The 17356-nt window shown below is 32.2% G+C and overlaps 2 protein-coding genes and 1 non-coding gene across 3 annotated transcripts; 2 read left to right on the plus strand and 1 right to left on the minus strand.

The window, feature by feature from the left end:
• The first annotated feature begins 4676 nt into the window (after positions 1-4676).
• Positions 4677-9478, plus strand: LOC110703335 (probable sulfate transporter 3.4). Its single transcript, XM_021881127.1, has 12 exons — positions 4677-5069; positions 5515-5563; positions 5647-5854; positions 6679-6850; positions 7064-7129; positions 7249-7362; positions 7501-7617; positions 7738-7864; positions 7968-8254; positions 8348-8538; positions 8620-8705; positions 8944-9478. The coding sequence occupies exons 1-12, from the start codon at positions 4677-4679 to the stop codon at positions 9162-9164; spliced, it is 2031 nt and encodes a 676-aa protein (XP_021736819.1). The 3' UTR covers positions 9165-9478.
• Positions 9479-11027: 1549 nt separating this feature from the next.
• Positions 11028-16833, minus strand: LOC110703336 (protein SYS1 homolog). Its single transcript, XM_021881128.1, has 3 exons — positions 16264-16833; positions 12660-12886; positions 11028-11491 (listed from the first exon to the last, which is right to left on the minus strand). Exons 1-3 carry the CDS (start codon positions 16485-16487, stop codon positions 11484-11486), a joined length of 459 nt encoding a protein of 152 aa, XP_021736820.1. The 5' UTR covers positions 16488-16833; the 3' UTR covers positions 11028-11483.
• Positions 16834-16917: 84 nt separating this feature from the next.
• Positions 16918-16991, plus strand: TRNAR-UCG. Its single transcript has one exon. It is a non-coding gene; the product is annotated as a tRNA-Arg (tRNA).
• The last annotated feature ends 365 nt before the right edge of the window (positions 16992-17356 follow it).

The raw sequence follows: 17356 nt of genomic DNA on the forward strand, positions 1-17356 counted from the left end.
GAATGATGTTAATTTAACAATAATTTACCAAAAAAAATATTTGTAACAAAATAGTCTTTAATTAAGGATATTGATGTTTAAAGTTGTGTCTCGACAAATGTGCAAATCTAACTATAACATATAAAAAAAAGGGAGGAGTATAATATAATAAAATAACTAGATTAGTCCCGTGCGATGCATAGATCTTTTTTAAATATAGAGTATATATTTTATGTATTCTTACGTATCAGAAAATTAATTGAGACTTAACCATTAGTTGTAAATGCTAATTTTATAAAATTAATTTTGAAGAAGAACAAACAAAATATGAAAATTCAAGCATATACATAAAAGTTAGATTTTTAATATACAATTTTAATTAAGCAAATAAAAAATGATTTTAAACTTGTAATATATAAAGAAAAATAGAAAAAATATATACATTAGAGTATTTTGTTCAATGTAGCATAAGGGAAAGATGAATTAGATACCATTAGTTGGTGATAGAAGAAAAATAAATAAATTAAAGAGTGGATAAATTGAGTGGAGGAGAAGTTAAATTTGAAATTTAAAACCAAAGAAAATTCAATGACCTCAGATTTTTATTTAGGCGGGAAATTTTTTACTATAAAGCTACCACGTGGACAATATGATGTCAGCGGTTGTTCCTTTAGTTTATTTATAGATTTTGTTAAGTGTTCTTATAAACTTTATGCATAATTTTAAGATTTATACAAAGTATGCTACCAAAATATTTTTTTTTCTATTTTTAATTAAAATCAATTTTAAGTTGGAGGAAAAAAAATTGATAATATTATAATAATCTTGGATAATGATATACGAAGTAATTGAGTACCTTAATTTTAATCTATGTTACTATAATTTTTAACTAAAAGATTCCTTGTATATAAAATATATGCTAAAAAAATAATAATAAAAAATTAATTGAGTATGATTGAATTAAATGTGCTGTAAAAATGGAAATAAGTATTATTGTAGGTTAAAAATTGAAAGTCATTCAAATTTGGCAAAAAAAATAAATAAAGAAAGAAAATAAAAGGCGGGAAATTTTTTAATGACATCATGACAAGTGTCACTTTAGGTTCGTTTAGTATAGGTTAATTGATATATATATATATATATTAATGCTTATGAATGTTAGGATATTTCCTATATAGAATAATATTACTCGTATCAATTTTCGAACTCTTAAATTAATTAGGTTTACTTCATTAAACTTAGCTTTATGAATTATACGGTACACTTGTTATTATCATGATAACAAGTTACGTGCATATCATGCACACTCTTATATCATACTACATATAAAAATTCAACCCAAACCTTTTACAATAATACAAAAAACATAAGTAACTTTACCATGCATATGTTTGATTTGATTTTTAGAGAAAAATATCTCCCCTTCAGAAATTCTTCCATTATTTTTTTTTTTAATTTTTATAAAACATTAAAACATATTTGGCATAAATATATGAACGGAATTAATTATTAGTAAGAGAATCATAACCGAAAGCAAATTAAACAAAAGTCAAGCTCACAATTAAGGAAATTCAAAGAATCTCTTGTTTAAAAGAAGGGATATAAAAATTGTTGTTAAACATTTAAAAAAAAATTAAGAAAAAAGAGAAACAGTTTTTTTTTTTTTTTTTTTTTTTTTTGAAAAAAAAAATTAAAAAGAAAAAGAGTTAGGACTATTGAAGGAATAAACTATAAGACAGTTTGCAAAAGAACAAAGAGTAAACGTGAAGTGTGAAAAGTCATTGATAATTTCGTTCTTTTGGAAGGTTAGAATCTTATGCACTCACATTTTTAAGCTGGTTAAAAGTGATCAATATGTATTGGATTCTTAATTTTGATGGGATAGATTCTTATTTTTCGGTGTAAGTTGGAGGAAAACAATTAAGCTTTATATGTAAACGCGAACCAAGTTTATTTCAACTTATATTATCTAATACAAATAATAATTATTCTTTTTCAACTTATTTTACGGTAAGGGCAAAATAAAGTTTATCAGGGTGTTTTGTGCGTAGAAATTGTTATGTAGATCTTGGTGTACCATGGGCGTGTTCGGCGCTAGCTTTTGAGTAGTTTTTAGGTACCTTTTAGTGGTTTGACCAAGTCAAATCAGTAGTTGACAAAAAATGTGGGTGTTTGACAAAGCAGTAGTTAAGATAGCTTTTATAAAAAGTTAGGAAGATTAACTTTTGAAATTGGAGGTAGCTTTTAAGGTAGCTGTTGAAAATTTAATCTATAGTTTTAAAAATAAAATGATGATTTTTATATATAACAGCTAGTCAACCGCTAAAACCGAACACTCATATGTAAATTATTTATCTTCACAGCTAACAACTTGTTAACAGCTAACAGCTACATACACAGCTCACAGCTACCTCCACAGCTACAGCTACCTTCACAGCTATATTTTGCCGAACATGCCCCATATATTCGTACATCCAAGGGTATTGTTTTGATTATTATCATTCATTTTATGTTCAAATGAGCAAACAAATCCTTGGATGCACCGCGCACTTGAGTGTATATAACAATCCTCTTTTGTATGCAATTGGTTATATTTTGTCCTGCATGTAAAAAAACAAAATACTCCGTAATTCATATAACAATGACCGAGTAACCAATATAACGCTATTGATCATGCAAATAACCTATGTAACGCTATAACACTAATGAAGTAACTTCCATTATGTGGCCAGTCACATATAAAAGTTGGTGAATAAAATTATCATATTATTGTCTTAATATTATATAACATAATGCGAAAATCAATTACAACACTAATATGGAGGTCGGCATATAAATATAAAGCACAATCTATAATTAATTAAAACCACATTTGTTCATTTTATCGTATATATATTAATAATTTCGTGAAATACTCAACGTGGGAGATAAAGTTATATTTTCATCATAGTTTATATATAGATTTATAATTCTAATGTATGGTTGATGACAAAAGTTTATGATTTATTTAATTAATATAATTTGACCACAAAAGTCAAATCTAAGACTTAATTTGTTGATGGAGATCTTAATAATGCAACAGCTTTCACCGATTATAAGTAGGAGTTCATGTTCAATGTATAGCTAATCGAGAAAAACATGTACGTAAATGGAATATGCTGAAAATTGTCTTTATTTTGGTTTTCGAATGACAGGGCTATAGTATAGTACTACGTGATTGATTTTTTTTTTTTTTTTTGTTTTTTTTTTATCTACTCATTTGCCTATTTTGAGGGTAAATTTTTGAAAGATAAAAATTCTTCCTAATAATATAATAAGTTGTTAAAAATTGTTGTTAAAACTTCTTTTTAATGAATCTTAACTTGTTCTCCATCTTCATTCAAAATTGTTTTAAAAAAAATTAAGTATAATGAGTAGATATACCATTCAGATAAACAAATTGTGTTTATTTGTGTCAACTTTGGATTATTCACCAAATATATCAAGAATTATGTATGTAATACAAAGTAGGATTGTAGTAATGCATTAATTTTTTTTATCCAATCAGATTAAGTTCGAGCAACTTATTCGTGTATGACTTGGGTCAGGGTTGAGTTTCTCTTAGTAACTTCGAGTTAAGTTCATTGATTTACTTTTAGATTTGATAAAAAAAAATCGCATAGTTAATCAACTCGACTTACTTAATTTTAAGGGATGAAATTGGTTATCAATTCTCATTAATTTAGACTTAGTTTTCTGTTCAAATTTGTATATAAAACAGAGACATGAAAATTGAAAAGTACTACTCCATATTTTTCAATATGAATGACTTGGATTATCCATTTATTTATAAAGTTTTATTCCGTACACATGCTCACACTTTATACATAAATCAAGTACTTATAACTTCAGTCAATTAGACTAAATCTAGTTGTAAATGCTTATATCTAAGTTTAAAAATAATTATACTGTGTCCAATCACCCCGTAAACATATTCAATTGATCCAATAAGACACATCTATACTAACATAATAACATGCCTATCTCACACTTTCAAGTAAGATTTACAATTTACATACAATACAAGGTACTCTTTTGGTACATTCCGTAGATTCCAAACCATTATTTGGTGTTTATACACAAGAGAGCATGCAAATGATCAGAAAAAAAAAAAACCATTGTGTTACAAGCTCCATGAGCACAACACACGCACATAGATCCAAATTGAAACATAAATGACTCACACCTTCTAGTCAAATGGCTCAAACCCTTGTTGTATAATTCATGTACATACCTTATTGGTCCACTAACAACATCCTTTTTTTTTCGAAAGAAATGTATTCCAAAAAAAAAAAAAGAAAAAAAAAAGAAAAAAGTAAAACGCTAAATTACGAAAATACCCTTTACAACACATACACCAATTCTCCTCGTAACACCCATATAAATTCCAATTCCCATCACCCCTCATCATTCCTACAACTCTAGCTCAAACACACACTCTCCAAACAATTCCTTAATATTATTTTTTTTAATTAAAAAAAAATTAAAAATATTAATTTACCAAAATACCCTTCTCACCACCTATAACACCCACCCCTATAAATTCCAATTCCAATCCCCCTCTCATTTCACTCAACCCAAAACACACACTCTCTCCAAATTATCCTCTAATCAAAACCTCATAATTTTCCCATTTTTCTAAACTCTAAAAAAGAAAAATGGGAGTAAACTCAAATAGAGTAGAAGATGAGAATCATTGTTTTGAAACAACTCTCAATATCATCCCAAATCACAACAACAATATTAATAATACAACAGCACAAACAATGGTGGTGCAATTACCAAACCACCCTTCATCTCCAACACAATTACACCGTGTTTGTTTGCCACCAAAAAGAAGCACTCTCCAAAAACTAAAACACAGGGTTTCTGATATATTCTTCCCTGATAATCCATTCCATAAATTCAACAACCAAACATGGCTTAAGAAATTTATTCTTACTCTTGAGTTTTTATTCCCTGTTTTTCAATGGGGTCCCACTTATAGTCTTAAGCTTTTTAGGGCTGATCTTATTTCTGGCCTCACCATTGCTAGCCTTGCCATCCCTCAGGTATGTTTTTTTTTTGTTTCGTTAGTTCGGACACCACACACGTCGGTATTTTATTTTTATCAGAAAAACAAAGTTAGGAGCGCAAAAAACTTATATTAGTTTGTTATAAAAGTGCACAAAATTCTGGTTTTTTTTTTCTTCATATTTTTAAATTATGATATTTTGCTCGATTTATGAATTATAAATGAGTAGAGTATATGAAAATTAAGTAGAAATAGTAAATATCTAAATTCATGGAATGATCCACGATTTTAGTAGCTGGCCAACTTTATGCGTAGTACTACAATACAGTGATCCATAAGATATTTAATGCTTATAAGTAGCCCGATCTTATATTTTTATTTTTATTTTAAATTTTTGTTTTATAATGATATATTGAATGAGAAGTCTTAGTCAAAGAATTTAATGAACAAAATCTTACATTACTTCATTACTTGGATTGCAGGGAATCAGCTATGCAAAGCTAGCCAACCTACCACCAATCATTGGCCTATGTAAGCTATTCATAATAATTTTTCTTTACTGCATCCGTTTTTAAAAGTACTTCCTGTTTATACGTGGATTGTTCGTGCTGTAGATTCAAGCTTTGTGCCGCCATTGATATACTCAATACTAGGGAGTTCAAAGCATTTAGCAGTGGGCCCAGTTTCAATAGCTTCATTAGTAATGGGAACAATGCTAAGTGAAGTTGTTTCTCCAACTCAAGAACCAATTCTTTACCTTAAGCTTGCTTTTACTTCTACCTTTTTTGCTGGTGTTTTTCAAGCTGCTCTTGGTTTTCTCAGGTTTGTTATTTTTTCTCCTTTTTTTTTGGGTTTCAACACCTTTTTTTTTTTTTTTTTTAAGAATATTCTTAGAATATTCTTTTTTTTTGGGTGGGGTTGGAAAAAAAATAGTTGAAACACATTTAATGGCAAAAAATCATCATTATGCATCATGTATGTGATCTTACATGTGAATTGTTTTAGGCATAATATGTATACAACTTTGACAATTGGTATGTTTATAATCTATTTGTAAAAATTATAAGAAAAAATGTAAATATTTTAGAATACATCATTATAAGATAATAACACATGAAAAATAACTTACTAACTAACATTTGAATGTGATTGTATGTAAGAAAATTCAATTGATTTTTTCATAATTTTTATATATATGTGATGGTATATAAGCGGTTTTAAAATATCACTATAATAACCGTTTTATATCGTGAAAGATAGCTCTTGACTTAAAAGTGACGTCATTTATTTAGACAATACAAGTAATGTTACTTAAAAAAAAAAAGTAAAAGTTTTTTAGAATTATGAGCTAAACTAGTTGACAATCGACACCATCCAATGTCGGTACGTACTTCATACTCCGTATTATTTAAGACACTCTTCCACACTAAATGATGATAGTGCAATGAATTACTCCATGTTCCCAAAATAAAGAATTATATAGCGGTGGGATGATTAATAGAAAGAGCCAAAGGAATTTGGACTATTACAAAAAGAGATATACCCAAAATTGAAAAAAATTGTGAAAAATAAATAAATTTAAAGTAGCAATTTGTAATTTTGTAGTTGAAAGTAATAAATTCAAAAATCTGTGGGTTTAATTGCAGGTTGGGATTTGTGATAGATTTTCTGTCAAAAGCAACCCTAATAGGATTTATGGCTGGGGCAGCAGTCATAGTGTCATTGCAACAGCTCAAGGGTTTACTTGGGATGGTCCACTTTACTAACCAAATGCAGATCATTCCTGTTTTGTCCTCTGTTTTGAAGTACAAAGACGAGGTATTCTACGTGATTATGTTTTTCCGTATATATTCCTTCTCATTTTTATCGATGTATATTTGTACTTGTACTCGTAGGTCTTGTACGGAGTATAACCTACGAGTATAAGTATTTCTATTTAAAATTTTATATGGAGTAGTTAACGAAAATAAAATATTAATGCATTTATGAATAGGGTTGATATTGATAATTTTTTAATTTTTGGGATGGCAGTGGGCTTGGCCAACAATTTTAATGGGCTTATGCTTCCTTTTCTTTCTTCTTTCAGCAAGACATATTGTAAGTAGCACTTTTGCTATTGTTTTTCTTCTTTTGTTTTTGTTGTTGTATTTTTACAATTTTATTTGATTTATACTATGTATTGACACATTTTTTGTTCTTTCTAATTTTTTACCCAGAGTGCCAAAAGGCCTAAGTTGTTCTGGTTATCAGCAGCTGCACCATTAACATCAGTTATCGTCTCTACAATCATGGTGTTCGCTATTAAGCCAAATCCTCAACGTATCCCAATTGTAAGAAAATTATATAAATACTTGGATTTCATACATAAATTACATCATATTATATATAAAAAATAATGGTACATTTGAAGAATTTAAGGCATTGTTTAGATATCTAATAATATCATGCTGTTCTTTTGCATATACTAGATTGGTCACTTGCCTAAGGGTCTCAACCCACCTTCAGCAAACATGCTCTATTTCAGTGGCTCTTATCTCGTTCTTGCCATCAAAACCGGCCTTGTTAGCGGCATTCTTGCTCTCACTGTAAGCATTCTGCATACTAATTTACAATCATGAATCATTTGTCCAACAATATACGAAGTACTTTTCTTGCAAAAGATCGAAACTTACATGTATATCTTTCGTCCCCTTTCTTATTTGTAGGAAGGAATAGCTGTTGGAAGAACATTTGCAGCCCTTAACAACTACCAAGTTGATGGTAACAAAGAAATGATGGCGATTGGTCTCATGAATATGGCGGGTTCTTGCTCTTCTTGCTATGTCACAACAGGTAATAATCTCATATTCTATAATCTTTACTTGAGGAACACATTTTATGATATTTTTTTTCCCCTGATGTTTAGCTAATTATTTCTTCATATCATAATTTGCAGGATCATTTTCAAGGTCTGCAGTGAACTATAATGCAGGAGCTAAAACCGCGATCTCAAACATAGTCATGGCATCAGCAGTCCTCATTACTCTTCTGTTCCTCATGCCTCTGTTCCATTACACGCCGACTGTTATCTTAGCTGCTATCATCATCACAGCAGTCATTGGTTTGATCGATTACCAAGCTGCTATTCATTTGTGGAAGGTTGATAAACTTGATTTCTTGGCTTGTGTATGCTCCTTCTTCGGCGTCCTCTTTGTTTCAGTTCCTCTAGGACTTGCTATTGCTGTAAGTCAATCTGTTTCATACTCTTTAAGTAAAAGATCATATAAAGTCCTGCGAATGACAGCCTCATGATATGATGAAATAATCATTTTACAGGTAGGAATTTCGGTGTTCAAAATTTTGCTTCATGTCACTAGGCCAAACACAAATGTTCTAGGAAACATTCCCGGAACTCAAACTTACCAAAGCCTAGGAAGATATAGAGAAGCAATGAGGATCCCTTCGTTCCTCATCCTCGCTATTGAGTCTCCTATCTACTTTGCAAACTCGACCTATCTTCAGGAGAGGTTCGATTACTATCCTAATCTCATGGTATTCAGAAATAGATATTTTAAATTTTAATTATACTTACACAACTTGTGATACAGAATACTAGGATGGGTTCGAGAGGAGGAAGAGCGAATCAAAGCTAACAATGACAGCGTGATGAAATGCGTAATCTTAGACATGAGTGGTAAGTTTAAATCTAGCATCCCCTGTTTTTTCTTTAGCTCAAGTAACTACTTTCAAGTTTGCTACATAATGTCCCTCTATTTTGAACTATGCACATCTCACAAATTTGTCAGTCACTTTCTTGTTACATATATTGTCGAGTTTGTCTAGACCAACCCTTACCCGACAACCAACCCTACACTGAATGATACGCGTAAGTACACCACCTAATTCACCTATTTGCAATTTCTTTTATGCAGCCGTGACAGCTATAGATACAAGTGGGATTGAACTGCTAGGCGAGCTCAGGAAGATGCTCGATAGAATGTCACTGCAACTAGTACTAGCAAATCCAGCAGGAAATGTCATGGAAAAACTGCACGTTTCAAAAGTCATAGAATCCTTTGGCACACAAGGGCTTTACTTGACAGTCGGAGAAGCGATAGCTGATATTTCCTCATCATGGAAAGCTCAACCTTAACCAACCTCCAAGAGACAATTCAAGTAGACATAAAATATAATTTGGAATCATTTTAGGTTAGAATTAGTCTAGCAGAGTTGTAGCAGTACCATAAATGTAACTAATGTGAACCATCAAGTTCCAGCTCTTTCAAGGAGGAGATTTTGAGGCCTTTTTTTTTTTTTTTTTTTTTTTTTTTTTTAAAGTAGGTCTTGGTCCTTTCGGAAAAAAATAATGGAAGAAAAGTTGCGCGAAATAGCCAAAATACCCTGTGATTACCTATTTAATAATAGTGAAAACTAGTGACGGTAGGCAAATACCGTTATTTTTATGTTCTTTCCTTTCATTTTGTCGTTTTCGCTTTCATTTTATATAACCTTATCAAAAGAATAATTAATATGTTGATTAGAAAGAAAAGCTTCAAATTTATATTAATGAAAGGTTGGAGAAAAGGGAAGAAAAATGTGTGTATAAATTTGGCTGATTAGTACAGATCTTTGACACAAAATGGGATACCCCATTAACAAGATTCTGAAAAATAATATTAGAAGAAACAACAGTACAAACCATTAAGCCAATTTATGAATGTGATAAGCATATTATAGATTAGGTAACCCTACCACATTTCTACTTTTTCAAAATAGAATCAAAATTTTTGGTTTCTTTTTTTGATAAATAGAAACCATGAAAACTGCCTTCTCATCTTAAAGATGAGTCAATCTTTATCAATCACAAAAAAAAAAAAAAAAAAAAAAAAGAAAGCACTAATATTTTTGATATGATATAAGAACTATAGAAGTCTTTGTTTGTAATATACTTTTGGTAAAATGCAATATTTGTGATGGGGCTCAACTTCCAACTTGATGAGTTGACTCTCTCAACCATTGACAGTAGGATGTAGCAGTAATCACTCCAAAATTGATCTATCTCTTTGTCAAAAGTGTATGATTTTATGTATAACTACTTAAAAAAGTTCAAAGTTCACTAATTTCACAGTGTAAAAGTGCTTAAAATATAATAAATAATTATCACTATGATTGATAAAAGCTCAAAATATGAACAACCACATCTTTAACACCATTGTTGAAACATTCTTATCCTTAACACCTTAACATAAATGCACTTATCTATGAATTTTGCCCAATGCAAACTACTTTTCAACCCTTTCTTTTTAGGGACTCATGAGATGTACACTATTTACCAATCTCTACGGCGGAATCTACCCAAACGCGATGTTTGCATAACACACGATATCTTGACACAAGCCAAAATCGGCCTTATACTTATAGCTCCTAAACGTGGAAGGTACAATTTCCTCACACCAACTCGCGTCCATACAAGGCAAAGTTCATGCTCTAGAACATAGATTTGAGAACTTCAAAACTTTGCTTTGGGTGTACCTTCTTTATGTCCTATCAATGTATTATAGACTTGTGTAAAAGGAGATGGAAAACAAATGGATATGGCTAAGAGGGCAGCAACAATTACTGAGACAATTGGCTACTTTTTACTTGCTTCTAGATTTTACCTATGATTGTCTCCACCCACAAAGAACAATGAAATGAACATAGCATTTCAATAATTGTTATCTATACTAACTAAATGGATAATTAAGATGTCACTTCTATCTTCTTTTATGGCTCCACTTCGATTATTTACATAGATAATTCTGTAGATTTGGTACAGTAATTGTTAGAATATAGAGTTCTTGGTCTCAAAATAATGTCCTCTCTTTCGTAAGGAGGATACACTGAATTGAAAGCCGAAATAGCTTCAATGAGGCGGAAATGCAAATGAGTAGAGCATATAAATGTGATTCTAGTTGCAAAAAGGATAAATGCAAGCAAGTGTGCAGAGAGGAATGCATGCACAAAAAAACAGACAAACAAAGAAAGCCAAAAGTTGTACAGGAGGAGTTTATGCCAGCAACACCAAAGATTTTCTATTGTCAAGAAAAAAAATTACGGTACAAAACAATGGACAACCAATGAACCAAGGTATCTAATTGAGATTTGATTAAATGAAATCTGAACAATTGATTGATCCTCTTGAGAAGATGCCTAGAGATTTTACAAGTTCTTGGAAAACTATGCGTACCTAGTAACAGCAAAAGCTCTATGTTTCAAAATACCTCTTTAACTCTTGCTAAGTGTTGCTCCCATGTGGAATCAACCAAAACAATGAGAGCTCCGTGTAAAGCGCTCCAGTCAATACATCCTCGTGAAATATAACTTGATAATCTATATATACTTAAGTTTCCTCCACAAGCGCCTTAGAGAGCAAAGCCACCAATTCCAAGTTAAGAATAACAATTTCTCTCACATAAGTTTTTCCGATCAATCATACATCTGTACAAGCAAAGTGTCAAATCAGAACACAGTTTATGGATATGATTCATTTTGGATTTTCGGTCAATAAGAAAAACAATTGCACAAGAATAACATGCTCTCAACTTCGAATTTCAAGTTATATGCATTTCGACCATGAACAGAGCAACAAACTGATACCAAACACACTTCCCATCTAATTGATCCCATTAGGCAAAGCAATCAACCAAACAACTCCCAAGAGATGAAGAAAAAAGCAATCATCTTCATAAGTCTTACCATTTTGCAAACTGAAACACCCTAACTTCACCTAATGCTTAATATCTGCCTAATCTGAATTACCAACTTCATCCCACATGAGACTATTATCCAATCGCACTAAACCAGACTATATCACAAAGTAATTCAACATACCATCAAGACTAGAAAAACCATACCCCATGCATATATCACAAGGTAATTCATGGTACCATCAAGACCATAACATGCGATTAACACCTGAAACCCCCCAACAAGTTATGAAGTGAATCCTACAAATTCCAGTCTGCAGCTGCCTCCTCTAGTAGCCACTGCAAAACAGTCCTAAACCAGTGGATCTACAAGCCAGACACACAACTCATTATAGACCTTGAAACATTAATGACAATAGGGGGATACAAGGAGCTCGAACAAATGACAGAGCATTCAGACCAAGCCTCAGACCTAAGGTCTTTCAAGCCCAGACTACTCATGTCACTGACCTAGTGGGGAATGATTTTCCATAGGTAAGACAACAACATTTTGAGTACAGAAACAAAGGTTCAACATACAAGCATTCTGGTCCAGTATAAGGGTATTATCATAATATATAACAGAATAATCACAAAGATGCCAGAATATACAAGCTAAGTTTAGGATGTTTGCTATCAGCCCATTTGGTGCAGGTGTATTCTAGCCTTGGAAACAGCATTAAAAAAATTGATTTGAATCACTATTTGGTATTGTCTTCTCATATGTTCATCATTGGCACTTGCTAGAAAGAAAAATAAAAGAGCTAAGAAGTTAAGGATTTTTTTGAAGCAGCCATATAAGATATAACGAGTATATCACAGATATACACAGAATAAAATATACAGCTACAGATCACTGAAAACTAGAGTTTTGAAATAAAAAAATTAAATGTCAAGGTGTAAAATGATTATTTGCTTACTTGAACGTAAACGAGTAATAGGAATCTCCCGAAGTTCACGTCTTATGCACAAGTATTCACCAAGTAATGCCATAACTGCAAGTCCAGCGATATTAACAATCCACCACGTAAATGACGAAGGCCATCCACCATACACAACACAAATGATGAGATGGATGATGTAGATAGTTGCAGAAAAATCTAAGCACTTTTTTGCCCTCTCGACCAGATAAAGTAGATAGCCAGCTCTGATCATAGATGAAATTTCATAAATTAGATCTTTAATGACATCTAAGAATTATGATCAATTCTAAATAAACTGTTTCAGAACTTAATATGCACTTGAAAAAGGAGATAAGAGAACACCAAGATATATCTTATACAAGTCAGCAAAAGATTACGCTAGGTTAGAAAGAATGAAAAGCTAGTAAATTTTCATTTCCATTACTGCAAAGGCATTATGTGGTTCAACCATCTGCTGATCACAGGCACCCATATCCAACTCCATTGGACTAAGTTCTAGTTCAGAACACTGATTATTGGTACAATCGCATTCTTTATAGGTTTGTTGATGTATTACAATCAAGTACTCCCAGTCTACTCCATGCAAGAGAAAAGACAGCCCAATAGAAAGAAAAAATAAAATAAAATTAGTAGACACCAAAGGCATGAAACAACATCCCCCCCCCCCCAATGTTGCTTAAAAACTCTGCAATAATGCATTAAATTCTATGCTAATTTGATTAATAAAATATGTAGTCTAATTTTTGAAGAAGATTCCTCAAACAAAATGCATCAATTGTTGTCGAAGCTGCTAAAAACTCTTCACAAGTTGATGGTGTTACCAAGTCACTACTGTCTGTTTTTCAAAGTCCAGATGAAAGGTGTACGTCCATTCAGTAGTACTTTCTCTTTCATCTTGGTCAGAGACCCATTTATTATCAAAGTTTCCAACTAGTCTTAAATTGTCTCCATAAGCATAAATCATCCCATAATTTAAGATGTTTTTTTTTACCATCCATTCTTGTTTGCAGCACTTCAATAGGATATATAATAGGTGTCTCAACATATCTACTAACATGAACAACTCCAAAGACAATATTCAGTCATGGTAAAATGCCTCAGACTTCCAACTAGGCTGCTGTATAAAGTTGAGTCATTTAATTTCCTCTCCCCAATTTATTTTCATAACTGTCGCAACAGTACAGCATAATGGTTTGCAACTTTGCACGATATTCATTATAAACTTCCTTGGTAGCTTATTTGTGTAGTTCTTCTCTAAAACAGAAACTAAACTTTGATGTGGATCAACTTTTATTCCAAGAATAAATATAGTATAACATAGATGTCTAATTTCAAGCTCATCAACATCACAACATGTAAGCTAATTCTCAGGATATCTCCTACATACTCATATGGCCATTTAATCAATCCAAATAGAATCTTAATACCCCTATCAATGCCAGCAATTCAGCTGTTAAATGCCTTCTTTCATGTCTTCAAAAAAAACTTTTGGTACTTCCACTTACATGTCTTAAGACTGAAAAATGTGGACTTAAGAATGAGAAAAAAAAAAGAAAAAAAAAACTTCCACAATTAGTTTGTAGCCTTTTTCTACAAAACAACACCCCCCCCCCCCCTCTTCTCCCTCTCCCCCCCCCAAAAAAAAAAAAAAAAAAAAAAAAAAAAAAAAAAAAAAAAAAAAAACAGAACCAGCAGTATTGCCCATTAATAAGATGCTTGTAACATAACCTTTATGAGAGGAGCAATATCAGACAAATCAGAAAAGGCAAAGAGTCCGTCTCAATAACACTTGAATTAAGTCTACCATAACCATTTACTTTCTTCTATTTAACAAGCCGGAGGCATCCACCACTGGCCAGAAAAGATGGCAAAGATGACATCTTCAAATTAAACGTTCATATTATACATCTTTAAAGGGACCAGTCTTCCTATGATATCTTTCAATCAAAGTACCATATGCAATACTGAGAATCCGAGAGAAATTCAAATCTAGCTCATAAAGCTAAATGCATTCACTTTTATAAGATTGTGAAAAATCTACAACAAAGGTCTTTCCAATGCCAACTTGTAAGTAAATCTAGGCTCATCTCCACAAAAAAAAATAAAAAAAAAATAATAAAAAAAAATAATAATAATAATAATAAAAAGGGTACATGGTACAACAAAACATAATGATCTGCTAATGAAAAACAAGTTCCTAACAGCACAAACGCCCATAGCGTCCATAATAGTCCTAAAAAAAGGAGCAAAACCTAATAGTAATCAGATAAATAGGCCTAAGAACCTTCTCTTTAGGAGCAATCTTTAGATGCCTTTCACTGTCTAAAAACTTCCCTAAATATTTTACCGCTAAGACTAATTTCAAAGGAGCAAACAAAGTAGATTAGAATCCATGCCCTTGTTCATCCATTCATTTTCTACTAGCATCCAATGCCTTCAACAATACTCTTATTGACAAAATATAAGAGAAAGCTAGCAATAGAGGAGTCCGGAGTCAAATTTCTATGTCACTAATAGCCTTTAACATCCTCCTCACTCAAAGACCTTTCACTCATAACTACTTATGTCTTGGTAGTTGTTACCCACCAAAAAAATTCAAAACTAATAAAAAAATTCTCAACTCTAAACTATTGGCCATATTAAGAGGCGATCTGATGTTAACTTCCAATTGCCTCATCGTCCTTTATTCATGAAATAAATACAACTCATCTTGTTAGCCATTTTGGGAGCTAAAATGAAAATTTGTTTCTTACTTCATACATCTAGCTTTCGGTTGCAATCACAGAAGACATTACAACTAGTCCTTAGAGACTGTGCTCTTCCAACAAAGCCAAACTAGTACATAAAACACAACCTGTCTAACAATCTCCTGAATTGGACAACAGTTTTGACTCCATCAGTCTATGATTCATATGCTTCAATATCCACATAAGAGTAAACCAATCAAGCCCCTACAAGTGTACTGAATTCTCTTGAGTGGAGTTATATATTTAGGTTACAATCAGCTACAATAGCACAAGCCCACCAAACCCCTCCTCCAACATGTGCACAAAAACAGATCAACCTCAAACCCACATTACAATGACACTATACCACAACCGCGTACAACTACTCATCAAAATGAAATTGACCAAAATCCATAATTGAGTACCCACCCTTCTTTAATTCTTTTCTGTGATTTGAACTACAACAAACACCTAGTAACAAAAGACTTTTTTATTTAAACAATTTTCAACCACCACCGCGAAGCATAATCATAAATCTACAATCAGATCAAACATCATTCTTAGTAGTTAGTACATAAAGCACCATCATTACTCTTTCATAAAACTTATCAGATCAATCAACCAAATTACCCAATCCATTCAACTTCATCAACCCTCAAGCATATTCAGAAAACTTCCCTACCCCATTGGTCCAAACTAGATCATAATTCTCAAAATATAAGTTCAACCTAACAATAAAATACAAACCCACCTAACAAAATTAAAAATAAAAAACCCCAAATACATCAAAACATCAGAAACTATGATTACAGCATAATTAATGAATTATAATCAAGATTATAAGAAATTGAAACAAATTAAGAAAATGGGCTTACCCAGCAAGGGAAGTGAGGAGAAAGGAAGCAATGACACACCAACCAGTGACGGTAGAAGCAGTAACAGCGGCGAAATCGAAGAAATAAAAGAGGCTCATTCTTGAAACCCTAGTTCCAACTAAAAGGGCAAACAATAATCCCAGTGTTACATAATACAAACATTGCAAACATACAATTTGAGCGACGATCATCCATGGGTCCCACACCACCGCCCCATAGAACATGACTCTACTTTCTCTCTCCTCTCTTTCTCTTTCTCTCTTACTGAAATTCGATCAACACTGAATTCCGATTCCAGTAATTAGGGTTCTACGTAACCCATGAAATCAAAATTCGGATCTTTTGGATTAAAAATCGACGGATCAGATGTAAAAGAAAGATTAACAAATTGGGTAAATGCTGAAGATCAAATTGAACTGAATTGGGGGAGGAATTGTTGCAATAGTTGAAATTAGGGTTTGAGAATTGGAAAAAATGAGTGAATCAGAAGAGAAAAGGGGGAAGAAAGGAGACCGTTGAGACACAGCTGATTCTTCCACTTCACATAAACAGAGAAAGAAAGAAAGTGAGGAGAGAGAAAATGGGTTTATTTTATGTTAATGAACAATTATTTATTATTTAAGTAAATTAATTAACATAGAATGTTCATCAATAGACCGCATAGCGCAGTGGATTAGCGCGTTTGACTTCGGATCAAAAGGTCGTGGGTTCGACTCCCACTGTGGTCGGAATTGTTTTTTAGTTTGTGATCTATTTTTTGCTTTCTGCATGAATGTATTTTTTTGGTTTAGTATTTGCGGGCAAGGCACTTGGGACTTGAGAGTAGAAGGAAAGGTAAGGGAATCCGTACTCCCTAAGTACCCTCACTTGGTTGGATTCGAATCTCAAACCTTTAGATTTTGAGGTAAGAGTCTTACTAATTGAGTCAACACTCTGTTGGTAATGCAGCTTTATGTAGTGACTAAGTTTGAGTTTGGGTGATGCCCCGCTTTTTTTAAAGTCTGATTGATGCAGCCGTGCAGGTCTCATGACTTGAAAATACTGTCAACTTTCCCCAAAACAAGTGTGTGCCCGTTCAAAAGCACGGGTTATA

This window comes from Chenopodium quinoa, unplaced genomic scaffold (assembly GCF_001683475.1).
Source record: "Chenopodium quinoa cultivar QQ74 unplaced genomic scaffold, ASM168347v1, whole genome shotgun sequence".
Taxonomy (NCBI): domain Eukaryota; kingdom Viridiplantae; phylum Streptophyta; class Magnoliopsida; order Caryophyllales; family Amaranthaceae; genus Chenopodium; species Chenopodium quinoa.